The sequence below is a fragment of the Etheostoma spectabile genome, chromosome 4 (assembly GCF_008692095.1).
Source record: "Etheostoma spectabile isolate EspeVRDwgs_2016 chromosome 4, UIUC_Espe_1.0, whole genome shotgun sequence".
Classification (NCBI taxonomy): Eukaryota; Metazoa; Chordata; class Actinopteri; order Perciformes; family Percidae; genus Etheostoma; species Etheostoma spectabile.
In genome coordinates this window covers 21,660,810-21,684,670 of record NC_045736.1, presented here as the reverse complement: position 1 = coordinate 21,684,670, position 23,861 = coordinate 21,660,810, and the positions used below count along the sequence as shown (strand labels likewise).

At 39.5% G+C, this 23,861-nt stretch overlaps 2 protein-coding genes and 1 non-coding gene across 5 annotated transcripts; 2 read left to right on the top strand and 1 right to left on the bottom strand.

Moving 5' to 3' along the window:
* Positions 1-161: 161 nt before the first annotated feature.
* On the bottom strand, positions 162-233 carry trnae-uuc (transfer RNA glutamic acid (anticodon UUC)). The gene has a single exon. It is a non-coding gene; the product is annotated as a tRNA-Glu (tRNA).
* A 560-nt stretch (positions 234-793) lies between these two features.
* psma5 (proteasome 20S subunit alpha 5) lies at positions 794-4,886 on the top strand. The gene is made up of 10 exons (XM_032512557.1): positions 794-934; positions 1,210-1,259; positions 1,718-1,784; positions 1,910-2,036; positions 2,664-2,731; positions 2,812-2,919; positions 3,062-3,120; positions 3,211-3,313; positions 4,395-4,481; positions 4,730-4,886. The coding sequence occupies exons 2-10, from the start codon at positions 1,231-1,233 to the stop codon at positions 4,805-4,807; spliced, it is 726 nt and encodes a 241-aa protein (XP_032368448.1). The 5' UTR covers positions 794-934; positions 1,210-1,230; the 3' UTR covers positions 4,808-4,886.
* Positions 4,887-5,819: 933 nt separating this feature from the next.
* LOC116688068 (sortilin) lies at positions 5,820-22,340 on the top strand. 3 transcript variants are annotated; one of them, XM_032513862.1, is made up of 21 exons: positions 6,039-6,162; positions 11,179-11,235; positions 11,457-11,519; positions 11,616-11,689; positions 11,789-11,891; positions 12,056-12,217; positions 12,403-12,476; positions 13,363-13,412; positions 13,490-13,617; positions 14,093-14,237; positions 14,451-14,606; positions 16,775-16,887; positions 17,089-17,191; positions 17,278-17,446; positions 17,595-17,779; positions 17,978-18,167; positions 18,282-18,398; positions 19,143-19,251; positions 19,497-19,609; positions 19,720-19,846; positions 19,935-22,340. In XM_032513862.1, the coding sequence occupies exons 2-21, from the start codon at positions 11,215-11,217 to the stop codon at positions 19,947-19,949; spliced, it is 2,217 nt and encodes a 738-aa protein (XP_032369753.1). In that variant the 5' UTR covers positions 6,039-6,162; positions 11,179-11,214; the 3' UTR covers positions 19,950-22,340. The 3 variants fall into 3 exon arrangements, with proteins under 3 accessions (XP_032369752.1, XP_032369753.1, XP_032369754.1); XM_032513861.1 differs by lacking the exon at positions 11,179-11,235 and having other exon boundaries at positions 5,820-6,162; XM_032513863.1 differs by lacking the exons at positions 6,039-6,162; positions 11,179-11,235 and having other exon boundaries at positions 11,451-11,519; positions 11,794-11,891.
* Positions 22,341-23,861: the final 1,521 nt, after the last annotated feature.

The window sequence follows — 23,861 nt, the reverse complement described above, 5'->3', positions numbered from 1 at the left end:
CGACCCGTAGTGGGGGATTTAATGCTATGACATGCACAATTTCTCTGTCATTTAGTTAGTCTTTACATCCATTGTGTGATCACGAAGCTTTGAGTGAGCAAGAGCAGCCTGGCCTTACAGTAATCTCTCCAACAGAATCCTATTTCACCCTTAAAAGCTAGTTCCCATACCGGGAGTCGAACCCGGGCCGCCTGGGTGAAAACCAGGAATCCTAACCGCTAGACCATATGGGACCGACACACATTGTTCAGCAGTTTGCATAGACCATCCTGTATCCGCCACACTCTTGCTATGTTAATAGAATAAGGACTATATTGCACATATACATTTTACCATTCCAATTACTTACTAACAGTATTGATATTTCAATAACAACAATATTAATATTACAAGATCTGAATTGTATTATCCAAGTAAGTGTATATTCTCTAACATTCTGATTTCAATTTGACTTGCATGATTGTGATACATTCTTGATCTAGACTGATTAACTTTAAATAATATTTCAAGAGACAAAACAGGAGAATTTATATTTAATGCCAGCAAATGTTTCTGGGTAGGTTTTTTATTCCGAGCTACTTTGTGTTCTTTGATTATAGACTTTATCACAACAACATGCCCTATTTAAAAAAAAAAAAGTCTTTTCATCACATGCTTTCTTTCAAATACGTATCACTTTATTTTATAGCAGACTGTATGACTTGTACTCTTTGCTAACACTTATATTAACACATATATTTAAACTGTGATGATACCATAGACCGTTAATAGTAATTATTATTAATAAATATACAGTCTATGGATGATACTGAATGACAGCTCTGCACATACGGAACCTTCGTTTTCGATTGGATGACAACCGGCCCATTTGGATGTTACACCTCAGACGCTTCCCCTGAAACAAGCGAACTCATTCAAGGGTTTGTGGCTCGAGGTAAATTACTTTAACAATTGTTATTATTTAGAAGAATGTCACAAAATTGTTGATCTATGTTATTTTAAACGTAATTATGATATCGGGATATTGGTGTTAGACTTCTATGAGCAGTTTCCGTGCAGTTTCAGTGATTGGCTGCGTCAGCTAGCATGCCAGCTAACATGCCACCCGGTGGATACTCAAAGCAAAGAATTGTCTTTACTCTTTATTACTGAATTAAGTCATTGTTATAGTGCATGCGTCTTACATAACCCAATGTTCTCTTTTTGCAGGTGCTGTGTTAAACGTTAAAGATGTTTTTGACAAGATCAGAATATGACAGGTAAGGTTAACGTTAGCTAGGTGCAACACAAACTGCTTTGTCATTTTATTAACGTTAGCGCTTCTCGGTGGCAAGGAGCACAATAAAGTAGAGAAATAGTTTGAACGGGCATATTTGGATTTTGACTGCTCAAAAAATTTGGAATTGCTTTTGTTTCCAACCCATGTAGCTAGCTAACTTTGAAGCTGTTTGTAGCAGGTAGTTAGCCTAGCATCTAGTAAGTTACTTCGCAACAAGTACGTTTGCTTTCACTTTCGAGATCGCTACTGAACAACCGTGTTAAACCAGGAAACCTAATTTAGATTAAAACACTGGGTTCAATAGTGTTCTACTCAAGATAAGCATAAACCCAACATGCTTATTAAAATTATTTGCTGGTAGCACACGTTGATTCCCACTAAGGTTGAACTGATAACCATTATTAATAATAATTGTCATTATTCACATCTGTCTTACAGAGGTGTGAACACATTCTCTCCCGAAGGAAGATTGTTCCAGGTTGAATATGCCATAGAGGCCATTAAAGTGAGTATTATATGCTGACTTACTTCCGTTGACTAATATACTTCTTATGTGTGATATCGTGTAGTATACTAATGTCAAACCCCTAAAGCTCATGAGTTTTCTTTGGTTGGTTTTACTTTTTCCAGTTGGGCTCCACAGCCATCGGTATCCAGACATCAGAGGGAGTATGTCTGGCTGTGGAGAAAAGGATCACCTCTCCACTGATGGAGCCCAACAGCATTGAAAAGATTGTGGAGATTGACAGTCACATTGGTGAGTGGCAAGACAATTAGACAGATTTACTGAGCTTCAAACTTGAATGCCAACTGCAGTGCTTGAGAGATATTCTTTATGGTAACATAATAATGTGAATTGCTGACCTCTGTAATCAAATAGTACTTAACCAGTCAGTTTGGGTAAATAATCGGTTTGGTTAAACTGTTTGTATTGCCTGTTTTGTACGTTAGAAATGCAATGTATATTACACCAATTGAAATATTCGGGAAGACGGGGTCAAATTTGAAATGGTCCAAAAATAAAAGATAGGGATATTTGATAGATAAAAGCAACAAAACGTTAATTCAAAAATAGCAAAAGTATTAGCAATCCTCAAAGGTAATAATATAGAGTTCCCAAAGCTCCCAAAAAACTTTGGGAGCTTTGATTTTTATTTTCCAATAAAACACATCTTTGTTGTGTTGTTCAGTTGATAGGCTGCTTTTTCCTTGGGGTGACTTTAATGTTTGATCAGGGGCAAGGGTTACACCCTTATGTCTTACACACTAGTGTTCCCTCAGATAACATGGAATAACATTAGATTTCTCCCAGTTGACTGTGCTGATTGTTGCTTAAGACCATAGCATGTGAAGGACCTGAATTTTCTTTCTTTCTACCTCAAAGGTTGTGCCATGAGTGGCTTGATAGCTGATGCCAAGACTCTAATCGACAAAGCAAGAGTGGAAACGCAGGTATAAATGCTGGGCACACTGTAAGCAGTTCACTGACCTTGTGTTTTACCTATGATTAACCCGTATATATTCCTCTTCAGAACCACTGGTTCACTTACAATGAGACGATGACAGTGGAGAGTGTGACTCAGGCTGTGTCCAACCTGGCGCTGCAGTTTGGAGAGGAGGACGCTGATCCGGGTGCCATGGTCAGGCACTTGGCTCATTTCCAAGCTGAAATACTCTAATCTCATTTTTTTTCATGATATACTGTTTGATGGTGTTTGAGAAAACTAGCATAACATGTATTCACTCTGCCTGCTCTGTTCCTCTGTGCTGTCCTATATGCAGAGTCGACCATTCGGTGTAGCACTTCTGTTTGGGGGAGTTGATGAAAAAGGACCTCAGCTGTATGTATGCTTTTTGTGTACCTCATCTTCATGTTCACCTTTTAAATGTGACTTCACAGATACTTGACAGTTGTTTGTTTGTGAATGAAGGTACCACATGGACCCATCAGGAACTTTTGTGCAGTGTGACGCTCGGGCCATCGGCTCAGCGTCTGAAGGAGCACAGAGCTCTCTGCAAGAGGTCTACCACAAGGTACCGACGTGTTTCTAGTTAACTGGAACATTAGCCGAGCAAATTGGAATGTTTATAAGTTGCTTTCTTGTGAGTGACTTAGTAAATTGTTTCTTAAAGATTTAATGAAGTGAACATTTTTAGAATGCTTTCGACCTGTATGGATGACCATAGACGGATGACATTCAATTCTATTTTCCTTCTAAAAATAAAAATACAATTGACCTAATTGATGATAATTTAAATGTTTTACAGGATTGTCTGTCTGCTATTAGGACTGGATGGCCAGTAACTTTCTCAAGTTAAATGCTGACAAAACTGCAGTTGTGATTGTTGCTGTGGACTGCATTGCTTCTGAGGTGGCTAGCAGTATTGGGTCACTTAGCTCCAATGTGCGTTCCAGTCTGAGAAATCTTGGTGTGACTTTGGATCAGGCCATGAACCTTGACAAGCATGTCAAGTCCTAAACCCACGTTTTTTCCACCTCAGAAACATTGCAAAACTCAGACTTATTGTTTTCTACGCTGAATTTGAAGTTATTATACATGCCTTTGTTACTTTGTGTTTGGATTATTTTAATTCTCTTTTTATTTGCCTTAACAAATCATCTGTAGATTGTTGACTGTTGGTCCAGAAGGCTGCTGCTAGGTTTTTGACAATGTCTGGGAGGTTGTCATACTACCCCCATCCTTGCCTTTTTGCACTGACTACATGTTAAACTCAGGATTCAGTTCAAACTTCTTGTAATCTCAAACGGAGCCATCCTTTACCAGCCAGCAGCTTACATACTTGTGATCTGCTTCATCCTTATGTTGTCAGCAGAAATTTTAGCTCCTCTGATCACAGGTTACTGACTGTTCCCAAACAAAGCTGAAAACTAAAGGTGACAGAGCCTTTAAAACAGTGGCTCCTAGACTATGGAACGCTTTGTATCATTATCTAACACTGGCTGCCACTGTTTTTTTTGTTTTTGTTTTGTCTTTAAAAGCAGCTAAAGACGCATCTTTTTATTTAGGCGTTTGATTAGCCACATTGTTGACTGTATTACTATGTATTTTATGTTCCTTTTCTATTTGTCCCTCTCTCCCTGGGTAACCTGCAGTCCATGACATTAAAAGACGCCATCAAGTCGTCTCTCACCATTCTGAAGCAAGTGATGGAGGAGAAGCTCAACTCTACCAACATTGAGGTTTGGTCCTCATTTCTCATCCAGTTTCTAAATGCTTGATTTTAGTACAACAATGTGCATGAAGGTTTGATTTGTCCATGAAAATGTATAGTAGTAACCACATCAGTACAAATGCCCAGTGCAATTGTTTTTTTACTTCTTTTTTTTTATTTGAAAAACTAAAACAATTAGCAGTGTTAAGTTTGCACAGGACTGCCAGAGTAGAATCCGTTTCATGCAGGCTTTCTTTATCTGTGTTTCTTCTGTAGCTCGCAACAGTAGAGCCCGGGAAGACGTTCCACATGTATTCCAAAGAAGAGCTGGAGGATGTAATCAAGGATATCTAAAGTAGATTTGGAGGTCTTTGTTTGAGTTCTGGGCAGGACAGGAGAGGACATGGAAGTATACCTGGGCTAAATGTCACAACACAACCACAACTTGGCATCAGCACATTCTCTTTGCTGCATTCAGATTTTCTTTTGGATTGCATAAGAGGTTTCTCTTTGTAGTGTGTGCTAATTTACTTCTTGTCTCTCAGTAGCTGAACAATTCTGTAAAGCAGTCTGTCCAGCTCTTAAAACTGAGTGGCAAGACAACGGTAGGGGGGAGGGGGGGGATTTTTTTGTTACGAAACAGTACTACAATTAAACTGTTGTATTCAGAAAATGGTCTGACTCTTTTTTTTTTTTTGTGTTCTAGTTTTGAGTATGATAATTAAAAGCTGGTGGACTTAGACTATATTGTACTTTGTAAACACTTATACATCACAGTGGCAACATCACATTACAGAGTGATACTCATGGCATAAGAGAATTGGTTGTAACTGGGTTCTAAAAGTCTGTCCACCACCAGAAAAGATTTTTTTTTATTGATCCCAAAAATAGGAAATTACAGTGTTACCAGAACAAATATTTAAAATATATACAAGTACAACTACTTAAACCAACTGATGATAAAAGAAAACGGGTAGGAGGTTGGAAAATATGAAGCGATATTTTTCTGTTTACACTCCATTTTGATTATATCATTGTAAAAGTGATCAGTTATATTTTAGTCTTCTCGATAATAATGGATCCACAATAAGGAACTGCTAAAATGTAAGATAGCCTAGTGCAAAGAAAAACTAATCCTATTGTGAGGAAAACGCCTTTCCACCAGACTTTACGTTCTGATTTTCTTCTGTTTTTTTTTTTTTTTTTTGGAATTCAAATTCAAAGAAAAAAGTTTTCGTGGTCTTATCGCGGTCTTTCCACCAGGTGGCAGTTTAACAACAGAAAACACGCCGTGTCAGTTGAGGAAGATTCCTGCCGTCCAATGAGAGTGCGGGTTGTTTTCGCACCGACCAATCTTCTGCCACGGTGGATGGGCCGTTATTGAAGATGCATTTGGTGATGAGGGGTGCATGTGAAGCAAAGTGTTGGGACAGAAAAGCTCGCCGAGTCCAAAGGTGTGCAGTCTTTTTGTAAACATGATCTCCGTATCTTGCATTTTGGCGCTCGGGTTGTTTTCGTCTGCGATGGGCACAGACTACGAGGGAGAAGACTTCTCCGATTTGAAGAGGCTGCAGAGGGAGTTTGGCAGAGACGATGAGCGACATAGTTTAGTAAAGTCGGAGCTCTCGAAACGCAGCGCAGGACTGAATGAACAGACATGTACAGCTCTGCTTGGAGAAGAGTCAGCCCTGCAAAATTACACCCATTCTGTAAGTGACTTATTCAGGTTTATTTTATCCCACCATTATAACATTTCACCTTGACGAAATAAAGTAGTCTTTACTTCGTCAAGGTTAACTCACTGGCTACTTCAGTGTGTTTGTGGTCCCTCAGCACATGGAGCAGCTCATAATGTACTAAACAACTTCACAAACATTTTCAAATCTCACACATTTAAACAGATCAACCTTATAGATGATTTAACACTTGCTTTTCCAATGCAACAACACACATGGTAGTTATGATTTGGCAGCTCTCTGAAATTTGAATGAAGAGAAGTGAATCCCCCCACAGTGAAGCAATCTGGATGAATAAGAGGTGAAACAGTAATTTCAAAGTAATCGCAAGCCGTTTTTATAATCGATTAATCATCAAGCAAAAATCTCCTTGTCTTACATTGTATTAGGCTAAAATAATGGGTTGTGTACAGTTTGTCAGACGGAAAAAGCGTCACACAAGACGTTTAATTGATTTAAACAAATACACTTTAGAATAACTATAATGAAAATAATAATTAGCCTAGTTGTAGCCCTGATCAGATTCTCTTGATGTACACTTCTAAACTTTGTGGGGTTTAAAGTAAGGATTCGTAGATTATTTTTTCAATTCATTGTTTGGACTTTAAAATGCAAATAGTTTTCCAGAGCCTAAGATGACATCTTCAAATTGCTTGTTTTGTCTAACTGACAGTTCAAAACAAAGAAATATTCAATTTAGGTGGTAACTGATGATTATTTACACCAATTAATCTACCCAATAATGGTCAAACAATGGCAGATGGCAAATAATAGCAGATAAATGTATTAAATAAAATTACAGTTGTACAAGGCAGATAAAATTAGAACGTATTGGAGAAGGAGGAACTGGCAAATGTTTTGCTTAAAGAAATTATGCTAAGGCCTAAATAATCTCTTGAAGTTGCCAATTTATTTTTCTGATGATGAACTTCTTCTTTCTTTCTGTTACACTCGTTTTTTTTAATTGATCTGAACTAATGGAGGTTGTCAGTCTGGGACAGATAATTATCCCTAGTGATGAAGTGTGAATGGAGGATGTTAGTTGTGCTCTTCCAGTTTGGTAACAAGATGATCTTGGTGTGTTGATGTGACAGCTTTTGACAATATCAGCATCTTTTTTTTTCTTTTCTTTTTTTTTGCCTTCTCTTTCTTCTTCTAGTCTTAAACTTCTCATCTTAACCCTGATCCCATATTCCAATTGACCAAAGGACACCTTCTGTTATTTTAGTACTGAACATGTTGTAATAGAACAAGAACAACCCAGATGTCCTGAGGAATGTTCAAGAATAACAGCTTGGTCCAAGGCTTTTAAGTGTGAGTGATGGACGAAGGGGATGTTACATCATTTCTGTGGCTCAGACACCTGGGCTTGCTTTTGAGCATGAAAACGATTTGGTGTGCTCTTAGACCACAGACCCGTCTCCTTAGGGCCTTTCTCACTCATAAACATAATTTATGTTATCAAAGCTGCAGGGCTAGATCAAATAAATCTGAGCATATAGATCAGTTGTATAATAGTTGTATCCTTATTTTTGAATTTGCTATGTATACTGCCAGACTAGGCAAGTCAAACCTACTCCTATGCTTGTTTGTTTGCTATTTTAGGCCCTTATAGAATACACAGATGTGTTTCATCAGCTAGTCAAGCTTTGCCTCATTTTCTCTTTTTTGGTATAAGGTTAATTTAGATGACTCTGTCTGGTTTATAAAGGAGTTAGCTTTTTATTTTTATTTTTTTCTTCATGCCATACTCTATTCCCTCTGGCGAAAAGAACGCAGAGAAAAAACATGTTCTGTTTTCATGGTGAAGGGTAACTGGGTCACAGCCAAGTGTTGAAGCACCAAGAACAGCAGCAGAGTGGATGTTCCAGAGAGAGAGGGAGTTATGGAAAGTATGGGTTTGTTGATATACAGGGAGACGTCCAATGAGTTCAACAAACTGGTGAAAATAGAGAAGCACTTTTAGACTCTGTGACCTGTACTTTACATTTCTTCGGTTAGAGTAGGTGGAGAAATGATCAAGTATGCGTATAAACTGTTGGCATTTAATTACATCCACACACCAGTGCTGTTAGTATATATTAAATTAGTATACAACATTTTTTTGTTAAATCAAATGTTTCAGTTATTCACCTTTAAAAATGCCACAACTTTGATGGTTCAAGCATATCAAATTAGAGGAACAACTATGCTAATATCCTAAAGTTTAGCAGGTACAGCATATTTCTTTGTTTACTGTGTTAGCATGCCAGCATTTCCTAATTAGCAACTAACACAGAACAGAACAAGAAGCTAAATAATTTTATCAAATAACTTTTGATCGACTAATCACTTGAGCAATTCCAGTACTAGATTGAAACTGTGATGGACATATTTTCCCCTTTTCTTTCTAACATTGTATAGATTGAACAGTTAATCAACATAGCAACACATAATCCGCATGGTTAGTCAACAATAGTTTTACAATAATAGTCAAATAGACATTAATATGGCCCAGCATAGGTCTCTGCCAGCAAAACTTTGTCCAGCATCAGAGGATTAAGGTACACAGCTTGAGCTGTTTGATCAGAGCCAAGAGTGTTTGACCTTCTCTTCTGAAGTTTTATGTGTGTAAACATAGCTGAAACAGAAAGGTTAGAAACCAGAGCAGAGGGAATAAGGAGCTCATTGTGCTGCTGTATGACCTCTTAGAGAGAGGACTTGGCTGTGTCTGAGTTTGCATGGACATATGTGTGTGTCTGTTCGTGTACACCATTATGGTGAACATCCAACCTATTTACATAAAACTGCTCATGCAACCCAATCATATAACTACAGACCTATCTTGAAACTACCATTTTTTCCAAAATTCCTCCAAAAAAATCATTGCACAGCAGCTCCTTCAGATAATTAAAGGATACAATATTTTTGATAAATTTCAATCCAGCTTTTGTCACACACATAGCAAAGAAACAGCATTAAAAGTGACTAATTATGTCCTTATGTGGAGTGACAATGGGGAAGATTAAAACTGCTGCATTTGATACCATTGTTCACTCCATTCTTGTTTGGCTCAGAAGTGGGTTGGTATCTCAGGATCTGCTCTCAATTTGTTCTCGTCCTGTCTGTCTGTCAACAGGCAGTTTGTGGTTGTCATAGACAACTTTGTGCCCTCATTTGCCCTTTTACTCTGTGGAGTTCTGCAGGGTTCAATCCTTGGTCCCATCTCTTTCTACCTATGTTACCTCGGGCATTCTGGTTAGTCAATTCAAATGCATGTCTCACCACTGCTGTTCTTTTCTGCCTGTTCGGATTGTTTGTATTCTAATTATGTCCAGATTTAATGAGTTTCTTCTGTTGTTGCGTAGGGTTTATACAATATGGTATAGCCCGGCAGATTGTTGATATACATTTTTGAGTTTCAGGTTAAAAACCTGATTACGATATATCAGCCAGTCTTCATTTTCAAAAAATTAATTCCCATCAGCCTTAGCTGTACTTCAGTTTGCTAATTAGCAAATGTTAGCATGCAAGCACTCTTAACTACACGGGTGAACTTGGTAAACAATATGCCTATACCTGCTAACATTTCAGCATGTTGACATTGTGAATATGTTAGCATTGCTGACGTTAGGTAAATCAATGCTTTGTGCTAAATCCTAAAAACAGCCTCCCAGAGCTGCTAGCATGGCTATAATTTATTTATTTTATAATAGCTTAGGTAAACCCTTGTGTGTGTTCATGTTTGTAATCAAATTTGTGCAAACGTTTTTGCTGAACTTTTTTCTTTCTTTCCTTTGTGAATACTGTTGTTTCTTGTGCCAACATTTTTACAATTTGAATGTGTTTGACAATTGAATATACATTTGAAAAACTTTTAAAACCTAAACAAAAACTATGCATTGGGCATAAACATCGTCACAAACGTGCATGTTTGTTGCGTGTGCATGCAACCCAGCCAAGTCTTCCTCACTCAAGTGTTACCTTCACACGGACATTTAACCTCTATACACAAACTCTAGTAATGCTTTACTTTTAAAGATTTTATTATTTAATAATTATGCGTACTACTACATAGATGGAAAAGGAGAAGAGCAGGAAAGGGGAAGAGAGAAAGAGACAGATTTGAAGCCAAAACCCATCCATCCATCCATCTTTATCCGCTTATCCGGTATCGGGTCGCGGGGGCAGCAGCTCCAGCAGGGAAGCCAAAACACTGTGGTTTAATGGTATGTCCACAGCGCTGTGGAGTTAGGTCTGGCAATGCAAGGCCAAATTGTATGAGACTGTTGGGAGGACAGGACACGTCATGCTTTACATTTACATATTTTAACTGATCAATAAATTGACAGTATGATTGGACTGGATGGAGGTAAAGTTGTCAAGCAATTAACTGATTAAGACATGAAAGAATAGTTGGGTGCAAGGAGGATGTGATGGAATTATTAATGTAGAGGAGAGATGGAAAGCTGTGTTCACACACTTGTTTTGCGGGAGCCGGCCATTTTCCACTGGACCTATTTACAAGGAGTTTCCAGCAGCCAGACCTGGCCGTCTCCTGTGGCTTTATAGAACTGTATGCCGCTTCCGGGACTGGGTTCACCTTGTAAACATCTCTGCCCTGCCAGTAAGAGAGAGGAGGGGAGAAACCTTTGGTGGCTAAATACCTTGCTGAAATGACCACTTTACAACACTTAAATGTTAGAATGGATGAATAAACTGAAATGTTGTTTGTTTGTAGACAGTCCACTCGTTGTGAAATACGTCTAAACTCTTTCTACTCATTACCTCTAATATTATGTAATACTGGTGTTTTGTTTAAAAAGTGGGTGTTGTGTGGGTGTGTGTGTGTGTGTGTGTGTGTGTGTGTGTGTGTGTGTGTGGTGTGTGTGTGTGTGTGTGTGTGTGTGTGTGTGTGTGTGGTGTGTGTGTGTGTGTGTGTGTGTGTGTGTGTGCGCGCTTGGGACATTGGTAATTGCTTTGTTCTCCGGCCTTGGCTTTGTCATTTAGGCGGGAATGTAGGTCACACACGCACAGTGCATCCAAATGGCCAAGTTACTGTGGACAGTAAGAACAATTCATTCTGTCCTCATTCAGCAAGTGCTGGAAACACACACACAAACTCTTGTATTTTGTATATTCCAAACTAAACTCTGGACTTGTGTGTGATGATAATCACATGAGACTCAAAACTATTTCAAACAATCCTAGCAAAGAAACATTTTGCAAGAGTGACTCACTGATTGATTTCTAAAAACTTTCACTTTTCTTTTTTTCCCCAATTCTAGTTCACCTTCAAAGTGAGGACCATGGGTTCACTGTCACTGGCCTGGGTGGGAGATGGATCCGGGGTGAGTTTGTTTACATGAGTAAAAAAGTATAACTAAATGAGAAAAAAGGCCAAATTGTTGGAGATGGTTGTGTAATTTTCTCCTCTCTTTTTCCAGGTGCTGCTGGTGTTGACAACATTTCAGGTGCCGTTGTTTATGATGCGTTTTGGACAGTCTAACCTCTACAGGAGGTGAGAAATGCCTGGTGGCACACTAAATGGAGTAGTAAATTATTTGTCTTAGCTTAGCTATGGTCTGATGGTCTAACTGCAGCTTTCTAACTGTGTCAGTGAAGACTATGGCAAAACGTTTAAAGATGTGACCCACCTGATCAACCACACCTTCATCCAGAGTGAGTTTGGCATCGCCATCAGTCCCGACCACTCTGGCAAGGTGAGCCGTAGTGTGTTGTTCTACAGACACCTGTTGACACCTTACATGTGCGTTTTGTTGTGGTTGGTCTATATAAAAGCTGTTGCCTCATAATAATACAGAACATTGTAAAGCTTCACTATACTGAATATGAAGGATCAGCTCACCTCTGTGTTTGGTTTCAGGTGATGCTCTCTGCTGATGTGTCAGAAATCGGGGGGTTTAAATTGTTTCGCTCGCAGGACTTTGGCGTGACCTTTGTTCCAACCGACCTGCCATTTGAGCCCCTCATTCAGATGCTGTACAACCCTGGAGACTGCAATGTGCTGCTGACGCTCAGTATCACGGTAGCAGCTTTCATTCTTTAGACCAAACCAAACCTTTTTGTCAGCAGTTTGAGTAAAGCAAACTAACCAGGACCTACCTCTCTTAATTGGATGCTGGACTTCTATTTCAAACTACTAAATGTTTGATTAAACTGAATACTTAAAAGTTTATGAACACTTTTTTACTTACTCACTTTTCCCTCCAGTTGGACCTGTGGCTGTCTGAGGACTTTGGTGCCACCTGGAGGAAGATCCATGACAGTGTTTGTTTGGTCAGATGGTAAGAATTGCCAAATGCATCTGTCAGTTTTGTAATAAATTATGAATACACACAAGGCCTGTGGGTTGTTGTTGGTACTAAATATGTAATTGCAAAATAAAGAACCAAGTCAAACATTAGGGTCTGTAAGAAAATTATTGGGGCAGGAAGGACCATATGTTTTAAAATTATAAATGTTATACAGTATATTGCTATATACTTATATATATTTTTTTTTAACTTATGGTTTTCTAGCAGAGGATGAACATTCAGTAACCTTCTACATGTCAGTCATGTGTGTGATAGGGACATAAAACACTGACAGGGTGTGAAACGTGTGTGTGTGTGTGGTGTGGTGTGTGTGTGTGTGTGTGTGTGTGTGTGTGTGTGGTGTGTTCTTTGTCCATTTTTGGTATTCCAACTGTTTTTCTCCACACAGTTTGGATCACTTTCCTGACTGGTTTCATTTGGGTACCAGAGTTCACATGGGGTTGTGGTGTTAGCCTGCGGTTGTTATCGCTGCATTATGGAACATTGCGATAGCTCTGCATGACTATTGCTGGTATTTAGGCAGAGAGAGAGAGAGAGAGAGAGACTGCTATCAGAGTGAATAATGAGTCAGCAACAGCATTTTTATTCAGCCCACAGTCCTTGAACTGGCAGAATCTTTGCAGTGTGAAAACCTTCATCCCCTTTGGCAAAGTCAGAGAAGGCTTGGAATGCGGCCCGGGGGTTGATGTGTGTCGCACAGCACATACTGTAGAAGAAACCACAGCCATAATCTGTGATGTCTACAAATTCCAAAAGAGAACTTACATTTGAACTCAGACAACTTTATGTGTATCATCTTAAAAAATGTGAGCACATTCTTTCTCCAGATTCCTCAGTTTCTGTTTCTCACATACAGGGGTCCAAAAGACAATATCTACTTTACAACAAACCACAATGGATCATGCAGTAAGTGAAGACAGTATAGTTACCCATATATTTAAAATTTTGCAATACATCTAGTAACTGCAATTTCTTTCTGTTAGATGATAAAGGAATGTTGGAGTTAAGGAAGACAGCAGACTATGGTCGAAGTTTCCAGACCATCGCATCAAGAGTTTACTCCTTTGTACTGGGAGGGCGCTTTGTTTTTGCCTCCATCATGACTGGCACGGTGTGTGTGTGTGTGTGTCTGTGTGTCTGTGTGTCTGTGTGTGTAAATTGTAAGATTACATACGAAGACATCAGTGACATTTTTGTACAAATGATTGACCATTTGTACAAATAGGTTACTGATGTCTTCGTGCATTTTACAAGACTCAAAGGGTCAGTTCACCCAAATTACAAAATATTTGTAATTAGCATTGTTAATGCAGGGTGTTGATTCACTCAATAGACATTATGATCAGCCTGACCACATCTGGAGGTGGTTTGGCTCAAATGAGATGTTTTTTAATATGCTTAGGATTTGTGCATATTAAATTACTGCAACCACCCCATTACCATGCAGGTGAAAGGAATGTTGTATTTTCTTTTGTGATTTGGGTGTACTTGCCCTTTAACATGTCTTAACATTTCATATTTCTGTCTTGGTAAGTATAAAGCTGCAACAGAGCTGCTATTACAACATTTTTGTGTGTGCTTTTTAGGGTACAGAGCGTGTGATCCATGTGTCAGTGGACGGAGGTGAGGTGTGGAACATGGCTCAGCTTCCTCCAGTCAACCACGAGCAGTTCTACTCCATATTGGCAGCCAATCAGGACATGATATTCATGCACGTGGACAGCCCTGGAGGTCAGAACCAGTGTCAAAGCTCATAGGGATGATCCATGTGGATGATGATGTTGACAGTGTTGGAAATAACTTGATGCTATTGATTAAGGATTAGGTGTCCTTGAAAACGATCCTGAAGCTGCAGAAAGGTTTCTAGTGGGATCAGTAAATGCATAATTTTTTTTGATTTAAAAAAAAAAATTCATTTACGTGTGTGTATATTATGTTAACCAGACTCCGGTGCTGGAACCATCTATGTGTCAGATGACAGAGGAGCCGTGTTCTCCAAGTCTCTGGAGCGCCATCTTTACACGACCACAGGAAGCGACACTGACTTTACTGCCATTACTTCACTCAGGGGTGTCTACATGACCAGCGTACTTGCACACGGTGGGTCAGCGTACTGCGTAATATGTACTTACACATTTAAAGGAATATGCCACCTTTTGTTGAAATAGGGCTTATTACAGTCTCCCCTAGCTGATGTGAGGTGCAAAACTTTGGGAACATAGCATTTTGGGACTAGCAGCTGATCAACAACAAGTTCACCCCGCTTAACCACCCTATACAAGAGGCCTTTTTCACTGTAAAAAGTTTACTCACCCCCTCCACACATTTCCCCTTACCGACCACTAGGTTTTGTCTGGCGTGTTTCAAGTTGGCGTCCTTCAACTGGGCGGTTCCAAAACGGCCCTTTTCCAGCCCCCTTTAACCCTTCAGCTTGGGAAAACTCACAAAAAACTACATCTGATGAGGTCTCCTCCAGCCCCGGGTCCTCCTTCCCTAGAGACTCTGCAGAGACCCTAGTTTCTTCAGCGGTTTCCTCTTCAGATGAAAGGGACGGCTCTGAGGGTACTGCCCAGGCATGTACCAACTTTGCTTTTCAGTTCATCAGAGCTTACTACTATTCCCGGGGTCCCTGATCCTGTGGTCCCATAAAAGCAAAAATATAGGGCAGTCCTGCCCTATCAACAATGGTACTGGCAACTTTTCTACCACGCCAGCCTCAACCTTAAAGGTACCCCTTGTGGTCTGCACATTGATGTGGGATGCAGGATACAGGGAGAGGGGCCCACTGGGCCTAGTGGTCACGGAACTCGCCAAGTCCAGCAGAGCCTACGGCCAGCTTAGGAGCCTTCAGTCCTTCATGGGCCCAGCAGGTGGGGAGTCCATTGTTCCAGCTGTGGATTGGTTCATCATTGATGAGATAACTCCAAGCTAAATGGCCCTCTTGTCTGCAAGTAAAACATCATCATGATCATGATTCACCAGAGGTCAACGCTGTGAGGGTGACCTAAGCTTCTCCACCTGGGTGATGTGGTGTTGATTCGGTGCTTCCACATCCCCCTTCTTCAGCCTTGTCTTGTCTCCCCTGTGGTCAGAACGGCTTGGACGTGGGTTTTCCATCAGGCTGCTTTGCATAAGCTCCACTGTGACCTGGTGGTTCTCCAACAGTGCTACCAGTTCATCCACTGCTTTGGGAGGCGTGTCGTTTTGCGTCTTCTGGGAAAGCTCTAATGCACCTGTCCATCACAATCCGGTCAAGGGCTGGGGGTCCTTCCTCGTGGTTAGACAGCCGCGGATCAGGCGCATCAGTGGAGCAACCTGTGGTCATACGGGTGCAGCGCTGTCCTTTATCCAGGAATGGAACCGTTGCACACTTGTCTGGAGATTGTGGCCATAATGAGCTAAAATAGTCGCTGTCAATGCATCATAATTATTCACATTTGGGAGTGTAAGGTTCCGACAGTTTTTTTTTAACTTCACCTGTTAAGAAAGGAGTCAGAATGCCTGCCCACTCTGCTTTAGGCCAATGTTCTCTCTCTGTTGTCCTTTTAAACACCTCCAGATAATCCTCGATATCATCTTCACCACCTTGTTTGGTCAGCACTTACTGGGCTCTGTAGACTTCTCTGGCTTCATCAAATTCTGGCCCAGCACAGTCTAGCATCTTAAAAGGCCACCAGGCTTTGGGCCTGCTGGGTTTAGGTTTGGACAAGCTGGGCTAATGCACTCTCCATAGTAATAGCTGTGTCTCTCTCCTCTACCTATATGCGCTAAGGGGCTGCAGCACTTGCACAGGCAGATAGACTCCCTCCATCACCTCCCCCAATCTGAGCCTGTAGACCCGCCCCCTGCGCCACATTGGCTGGGCTGTTTCCCCTGGTTTGCTACATCAGTTTACTAGCGTCAGCGCTGCCGGTGTTGCAGTGCACGCACTGAGACAAAAATGCGTTGGTCCACCTATCTACAGATAGGTAAAACTCTGATAAGCCCTATTTCAACAAACAGCGACATATTCCTTTAAGAGGAATCTTCTGGTATTGTTTGTCAACATTTTTAAATATGATTTTATTATCTTTTCATTTAATTACAGAAAAGGGATTGCATATACACTGCAGTTCATCCTGAAGTCAGTCTAAATGTGATTTTAAAGTGGTCGTATATTCTGTATGTGGGGCATCAGTTGGAAGGCTGTTTTGAAAAACCGTAAAGGGGAGTGTAAACATATGTATATGGATCCCGATAGTTATTGACATGAATGCTATTGACTGCAGATGGTGCAGTGGAGACGGTGATCACCTTTGACCAAGGAGCAAAATGGCAGACGCTACACAAACCACAGAACAGCCACTGTGACGCTGAGACCTCTACCAACAGGCCTAACAGAGTGAGACAAACATTGATTTATATTCAGTTTATTTATATACATTGTTATTTGCATATTTTTTCAATAAGTTTGGCGTTTTTTGTTCATGTGATGAGCTTCTTTTTTTTTTTTTTTAAATCTCTTCTGTTTTTTGTTGTATTAACATTAAACAGTATGAGTGTCTGCAGTGAACTTGCTGACAACATTACCGTGTCTTTACAGTGCAGACTTCACATTCACGCCTCCTACAGCACCACCATGAAGATGAACGTCCCCATGCTGCCTCTTTCACAGCCCAATGCTGTGGGCCTCATTCTGGCTCATGGTAAAAAACACAAAGATGTCTTTACCCTGAATTAATTTACGGCACGGTTAAACGTCTCATAACACTTTTGTATTTTATTTCTTCAGGCAGCGTTGGAGACACAGAGTCAGCTCTGTCCCCTGATGTGTACATGTCTGATGACGGGGGATACTCGTGGCTGTTGGCTCTCAGGGGCCCCCATCATTATGCCATACTGGACTCTGGAGGGCTGCTGGTGGCTGTGGAGCACACAAACTCACCTGTCAACCAGATTAAGTGAATACAACTGAGTATACCAGACAATTTGTTTTTTGGAGGATTGTTTTAGTGTTTTTATTTTTTTATCATTTGTCAGATTTACAGATAATTTTTTGCTTTATTGGCTCTTTCCCCCCTTATTACCCCCCCCTCCCCACACACTCAGGTTTTCAACAGATGAGGGGCAGTGCTGGCATACGTATAACTTTACCAGCGAACCCCTTCACTTCAGCGGAATGGACAGTGAGCCTGGCTCTCGCTCCATGAACGTCAGCCTGTGGGGCTACAGGAACGACTTCAGTAAATGGGTTGTGATCACCATAGACTTCAAGAACCTCCTCACCAGAGACTGTGAGTGTGTGAGAGAATGTGGGTGTAATGGGAAGTGTTTCACCTTTTGACTCAAAGTGTGTGTATACGTGTGTGTGTGTGTGTGTTTGTGTGTGATGTGGTTGTGTGTGTGTGTGTGTGTGTATATAATATATGTGCGTGTGTGTGTGTGTCTGTGTGTTTGTGTGTCTGTGTCTGTGTATGTATGTATGTATGCAGGTACTGAAGGGGACTATGTACAATGGCTGGCTCACTCTGCAAACCCCAGTGGATCTGTTGATGGTTGTGTGCTGGGCTATAAAGAGACCTTCTTACGCCTGAGGAAAGACACTGTCTGTTTGAACGGGAGAGACTTTGCTGTCACCAAGAAGCTGTCCCCCTGTCCATGTACAGTTGCCGATTATCACTGGTATATTTTCCTCCTGCATTTAGTCTAACCATAAGACTAAATAGTACAGATTTACACAGTTTGTCTCCGTAAATTTGTCAGAATACTATTTTGAGCTTCTGCTTTGTCTCACAGTGACTTTGGATATTACCGGCCAGAGAACAGCTCAGAGTGTGTGGAGCAGAAGGAGATGAAGGGTCATCCTCTGGAGTTCTGTTTAAATGGGACCACTGAACAGCTACAGACCAGCGGGTGAGGATGACTGTTTTTATCCACGGCTGCTCTCTATTTCTTTCCAAGAAACTCAAACTTATTCAAAATATTGACAATGCATACATAATTAAGATAATTTGGTAAAAGGTTATGGGTTATATGAAAAGCAAACAAGCCAACAGTAATTAATTTACAAGCACTGTAAGAAATGGTGACCTCACCACCTTGCTGCCAGAAGAAGCAACACCGCTGGATAGTAATGCAATTTGGCGCCCCTACAGTTTCAGAATGAAATTTAGTTACATTGTTACTCTAGATAAGGACAGCGGTACAAGACCATTTGTTTTGATTAGATAACCTTTGATGAAGTACTAGAGAGGCGACAACTTTGCTAACACAGCCAAACATCATGCAAGTGCAACAACACAAAACATAGCAAGCCAGCTAATATTACCTAGTAGTCCAAAGGCAAGATGGCCAGTTGGTTGTCTGTCTTGCTGTTATTTTATGGTAAAAAAAGTCCCATAGTGTCACTTCAAGGCTTAGTGTCAAATGTTATATAGGACTCCTGCACAAAGCCGATGTTCTGTGATGATGACATTCAAGAAGAACTAAACAAATGCAAGACACATAGTAGTTGTTTCCATTTTTGCCTCCACATCTCCCTCCCTTAGTTGCATGAATCTTACCTTTAGTTTGTCAGCTGTCTTGTCCTGTCCTGTGTCCTTTTCACTGGCATTTTGTCTTGCTTTACATGTCTCTTTATCTCTCCTTACATTTAAGCTACCGGAAAATTCCAGGAGACCAGTGTGAGGGAGGTTTTCAGCCAGACAGGAAGGAGACAGACCTGAGGCGACTGTGCACCAGCAACGCCCTTTATCCAAATTCTCTGGTCAGTTCTGCTCATTCTGAGAATGAGACTAGGTGGGCTAGCTACAGAGGTAGTAATTCTTCAGCCGGAGGCCATTCAAACATTGCTCTCATGTACATCTCATATATTGCCAATTCATGGGAGATCTTTTATTGCTGAGAGACATGAAATATGGTAAATCTTTTAGTCATGTGAATGGTGCAGCTTGTTTTTGGCATGTCATTTCTTCACATGTTTAGCCCTTTCTGTTTCTATAACTCTAACAGACTGAAAATAGTTCATCGAACACTGCTGTCATAGTGATGGTTGTCATAGCGATGCTTCTGACGAGTGCTGTTGCAGGCATTTGGCTGGTTAAGAAATATGTCTGCGGAGGACGGTCAGTTAACTATGTTTCATATTTCCACACACAATGCACAGAAAAAAAACAGTGTACAAATTCTGTATTTCATTTCTGTTGTTTCTAATATGCACTCATGTCCTCGTCAGGTTCCTTGTGCACCGATACTCTGTTATGAGGGAACATGTTGAGGCTGTTAAAATAGAAGGAGTCGATGATCTTGACACTCACTACATGGAGACAGGAAAAGCACAGTACAACGAAGATTCAGATCAGGTATCCGATACTGCGGAAAAGGCCTTATTTTTAGTTCAAGTTTGTCATCATCTATTAACAGATTTCTATTGTGTGTGTCTCTTCACAGGACCTCTTAGAATAAGGTGGACATTTCTCCTCACTCAAAGGCTCATCAAGTCTAAATTTGACAGTCTTTCATGATGCCTGGGCACTCCTGTTGCTCCCACATGCCGATTAACATCTGCTTCTCAATTCTTGCTCTCCCCTGATCGCTGGAAGACTCTGCAGCAACTTAAATTGCTTCATGTACCAGTTGAGTCTCCCACAAAAAGGCAAACTGACAGTTTTGGGAGTGGGACAAACCCTGCACAGAACAGAAGAAAGTCTATGGGGTTCCTGGAGAGCTTTTGTTGTTTCTGTCGTGCTCTGTTGTGCTCTGAATGTTTCCTTTTATGCTGACCTTAAAAAAAGATGGCCTTTCATATCATAATGCACTGCAAAAGCACAGTACAGAGGCTAGATATAGAGGCTTACAGAACATCTTATATAAGGGATAGGAATCAGTCAAACAACAGAACACAGAAAATAATAATCTGTATTTTAGATCAGAGATTATGTCGGCTGTCGGTTAAGTAGTTTTTGCATTCAGTAAATTTAAAACCGTAAGATACAGTCCTGTTGTGCACGGCGGCCATTTTATCAGTAATTTTGTCAGCTTCAACAGTCACTAAAATTAGGCTAGACTACTCACTATGAGTTACTTGTTAGTCCCAAGTTCTTTAGAAATGAGCACTTTTAATTTTAAAAGCAGCTACTGTAAGCAGTAGTGCCTCCTCTAATGTTACTGGTCACTATTTCTGACTAGATTTGTTTTTGTTTTTACCATATACAGTATACAATAGGGTTTTTACTGGTATAACAGACCAGAATAGTAATGCAAATAATGCACTTTAGATATGAACCTTCGGATGGATTTTTTAAGTATATATAACAGCAATAACTTTTTGATAGTTTTTTTCATGCCACTTTCACTTTTAAAAGTAGGTACTATAGAATCAATTATTTTAGACAGTCAATTACTATTATTAATACATGTGTCTACATTTTTGTTTTCATCATTATTATTATTAAATAGTTTATATTTATAGACAAGTCAAACTAAATTGAAAGTGTAACCAGAACACATACACAACAAGTGCAAATGCTTTGTAGATAGTAAAAGCCAAATTAGTGACTACTAGTGCTTTTTTTAGAAGAACTTATAACTATTATCAGCCACCAGATCAATAATGTCGACTAACGAGAACAATAAAAGAAGTCACTGAGAAATAAATGCTAGTCTTTCATTTTGCGTGCCTACTGAAACAAAATGTTAAAAGGGCCTGCCATTGTTGTAAGATATAGAATTTGATTTTCTTTTTTACAATGAAGCAATACCGTCTACTCCCTTGTATGTGTGGTAAAAATGAAAACTTGAATTGTTGCCAAAGCACTTTTGCTGTTTAGTTTTCTAATTGTAGAGGTGAGGTTCTAGGTGAAACCTAACTTTAGCTAAGCATTATATGAAGTATAATGCTAACACAAACCCTTTACTTGAACTTTCTGATGTTTTCCTTAACAGGGTGCACCAATATGTTGTTGTTTTTAATAATATATATAATTTTTTTTGGCTGGTATTTTCCCTATTTCAGCCAACAGCAATATGCATTTGTCTTATGAGCTCAGTGCAGGTGCAGGCATAATCATCAAGTAATCAATTGTTTTTAGAGGCCGTGCTTTTTTCTGTTACTAATATGAAAAACAGTCACAACATTTTGTTTTGTAAAGCTTAATATTAGCAGTACAAGATTTTTCAGAATTATACTGACACTGTTTTTCTAAAGCTTTTAGCCAGTCTTCTGATGTTTTGATGCATCCCAATTTGATAATCTCACAGATGTTCAAAAATATCCACAATAACATATCTAATTTATATTTAATGTGTCTGGTGGCCATAACAACAATAAACGTAATTAAGTTAATTAAGTTACATCTGTTTCGCAGTAGGCACTTCACTCTATTATATGAATTGTTAAGATGATATGTTGGCTGGCTACCATTTATATTATCTGAAATGTACAGCAAGTATCTTTTGACATGTGTGGGCTGAAGGCCAATGCTTGTGTTTTCCAACAGAGTCAATAATATCCCAGCGAATAAGCTATTGTAATAAGCTGGCCTAATAAAGAGGCATATTCTCAAGGACTGTTGGGTGGACTTTGTCAGATATAAAAGCAAAATCATATGCTTGATGCATTTTTATATACACAACTGTCATTAAGGACAAACCCAGCTATTTACTGGATCCATTTGATTTATTTTTGCACTGCATATACAGATCTGTGAAAAAGTTGCATGTCTGCCACCTTTTACATCTAATTTTTGTAAAGGATTGGGGCCCTGAGTTGTAATCTTCATTCCATCTTGTTTTCTTGACTGTTTGCTAGAATATCAGAGATAAGTATCTTTGAATTAAACTATTCTGTAGCACAAATACGTTATAACAATGTTTGCATTTACTGAATGAAATAACGCAACTCTCTTACATTTGTTCAGTTGTGTTTGGGTTTTGTTAATGCACTGTTAAAGTTAGTTGCTTACTGAAGACACTGGTTGTGGTACCACTTAAAATAAGGCACCCTTTATAAAAGGTAACTACTAGCCAAGTTGTAACTACTAGCTTTATTGATCATTCATAAGAATAACTAGGGCTGAGCAATAGTTTGATATCAAGTTGATATTGTGACGATATTGTAGGGTAGACAATTAGTGCTTTCATAAAATATTTTACCAATGAGATTTTAGATAATCATCAGTAATATGAATATAAGTGGGTAAAGGCAAATAAAAGAACTGCAAGAACAGTCTGGTAATTTTGGAAAATTACATCACTTTACTGTAATGCAGCCTGTAAAACCTGGAAACTACAACACTTAAGCCATATTACGATATCCAAAATCTAAGAAAATATCAGTCCCATATAGCGATATAATGTTTATGTATTGTCCAAATCCTGACCATTTACTCACTTTTTATAGATCTTGACTCATTGGACCATATGACCACCAACATCTATTGAACAACTTATTTAGCATTTATGAATAGATCACAAATATTTAAAACCGTTTTATTACTAAGTATAAATGGTAAACACCAGCAAGGGATTTTTTACAATCCGACAACCAAAATGTTTTGCTTATATTTAATGTCTTGTAACTCACCTTTTAAGCATTAATAAGCGATTAATTAACCACTAATAAGGTCTTTAGTTAGCTACTAGTGGCAATGAAATTTAGAACCATCATGTTTGAATTCTAACAGTACATCGTATTTGATGAAGAATGTAACATAAAACGTTTACCAGCTAAATAAATAACCTTAACCAGAGCTAAATTAATCAATCAAAATGTATTTATATAGCACTTTACAGCAACCACAGGTATCCAAAGGGCAAAAACCAAGAGTAAAAACACATATCATACAATAGAAAGAGTGAACATAGAAAACAGTATAATCAGAAAAGGTCACAAAGAAACAGAAGAATGAAACTGTCACACCACTGCCATGTATTAAAAGCCGGATTAAACAGGTATGTTTTGAGTTTGGACCTAAAAAGAGCTACATCTGTAATATCATATCAGAGGGTAACTTGTTCAGAGTCTTGGGGCAGCAACTGCAAAAGCCTGATCACCCCACCGTTTATAGCTGGACCTTGGGACTTCTAAAACTTGCTGATTTGAAGACCACAACGACCGGTTGTGCTCCTGCAAATTTAAAATTTCAGACAAATACTCAGGGGCCAGACCATTTAAAGTCTTAAAAACAAACAATAAAATCTTAAAATCTATTCTAAAACACACCGTACAGTAGTCCAACCTTGAACTAATAAAAGCATGAATGGCTTTTTCTAGGTCGTGCCTGCTCAGGAAAGGCTTAACTTTAGCCAGCAGATGAAGCTGGAAAAAGCTCATTCTAACAACATTACTGGTGTGCTTGTCAAATTTCTTGCTGCAAT

Excerpts from the sequence above, each read along its gene's own strand:
- psma5 (XM_032512557.1), top strand. The coding sequence starts at position 1,231 with ATGTTTTTGACAAGATCAGAATATGACAG. Across the intron at positions 2,920-3,061 it reads ACGCTGATCCGGGTGCCATG|AGTCGACCATTCGGTGTAGC; the intron begins GTCAGGCACTTG and ends TCCTATATGCAG. Across the intron at positions 3,314-4,394 it reads TGCAAGAGGTCTACCACAAG|TCCATGACATTAAAAGACGC; the intron begins GTACCGACGTGT and ends GGTAACCTGCAG.
- LOC116688068 (XM_032513861.1), top strand. The coding sequence starts at position 5,929 with ATGATCTCCGTATCTTGCATTTTGGCGCTCGGGTTGTTTTCGTCTGCG. Across the intron at positions 17,192-17,277 it reads GGGCCTCATTCTGGCTCATG|GCAGCGTTGGAGACACAGAG; the intron begins GTAAAAAACACA and ends TTATTTCTTCAG. Across the intron at positions 17,780-17,977 it reads GAACCTCCTCACCAGAGACT|GTACTGAAGGGGACTATGTA; the intron begins GTGAGTGTGTGA and ends GTATGTATGCAG.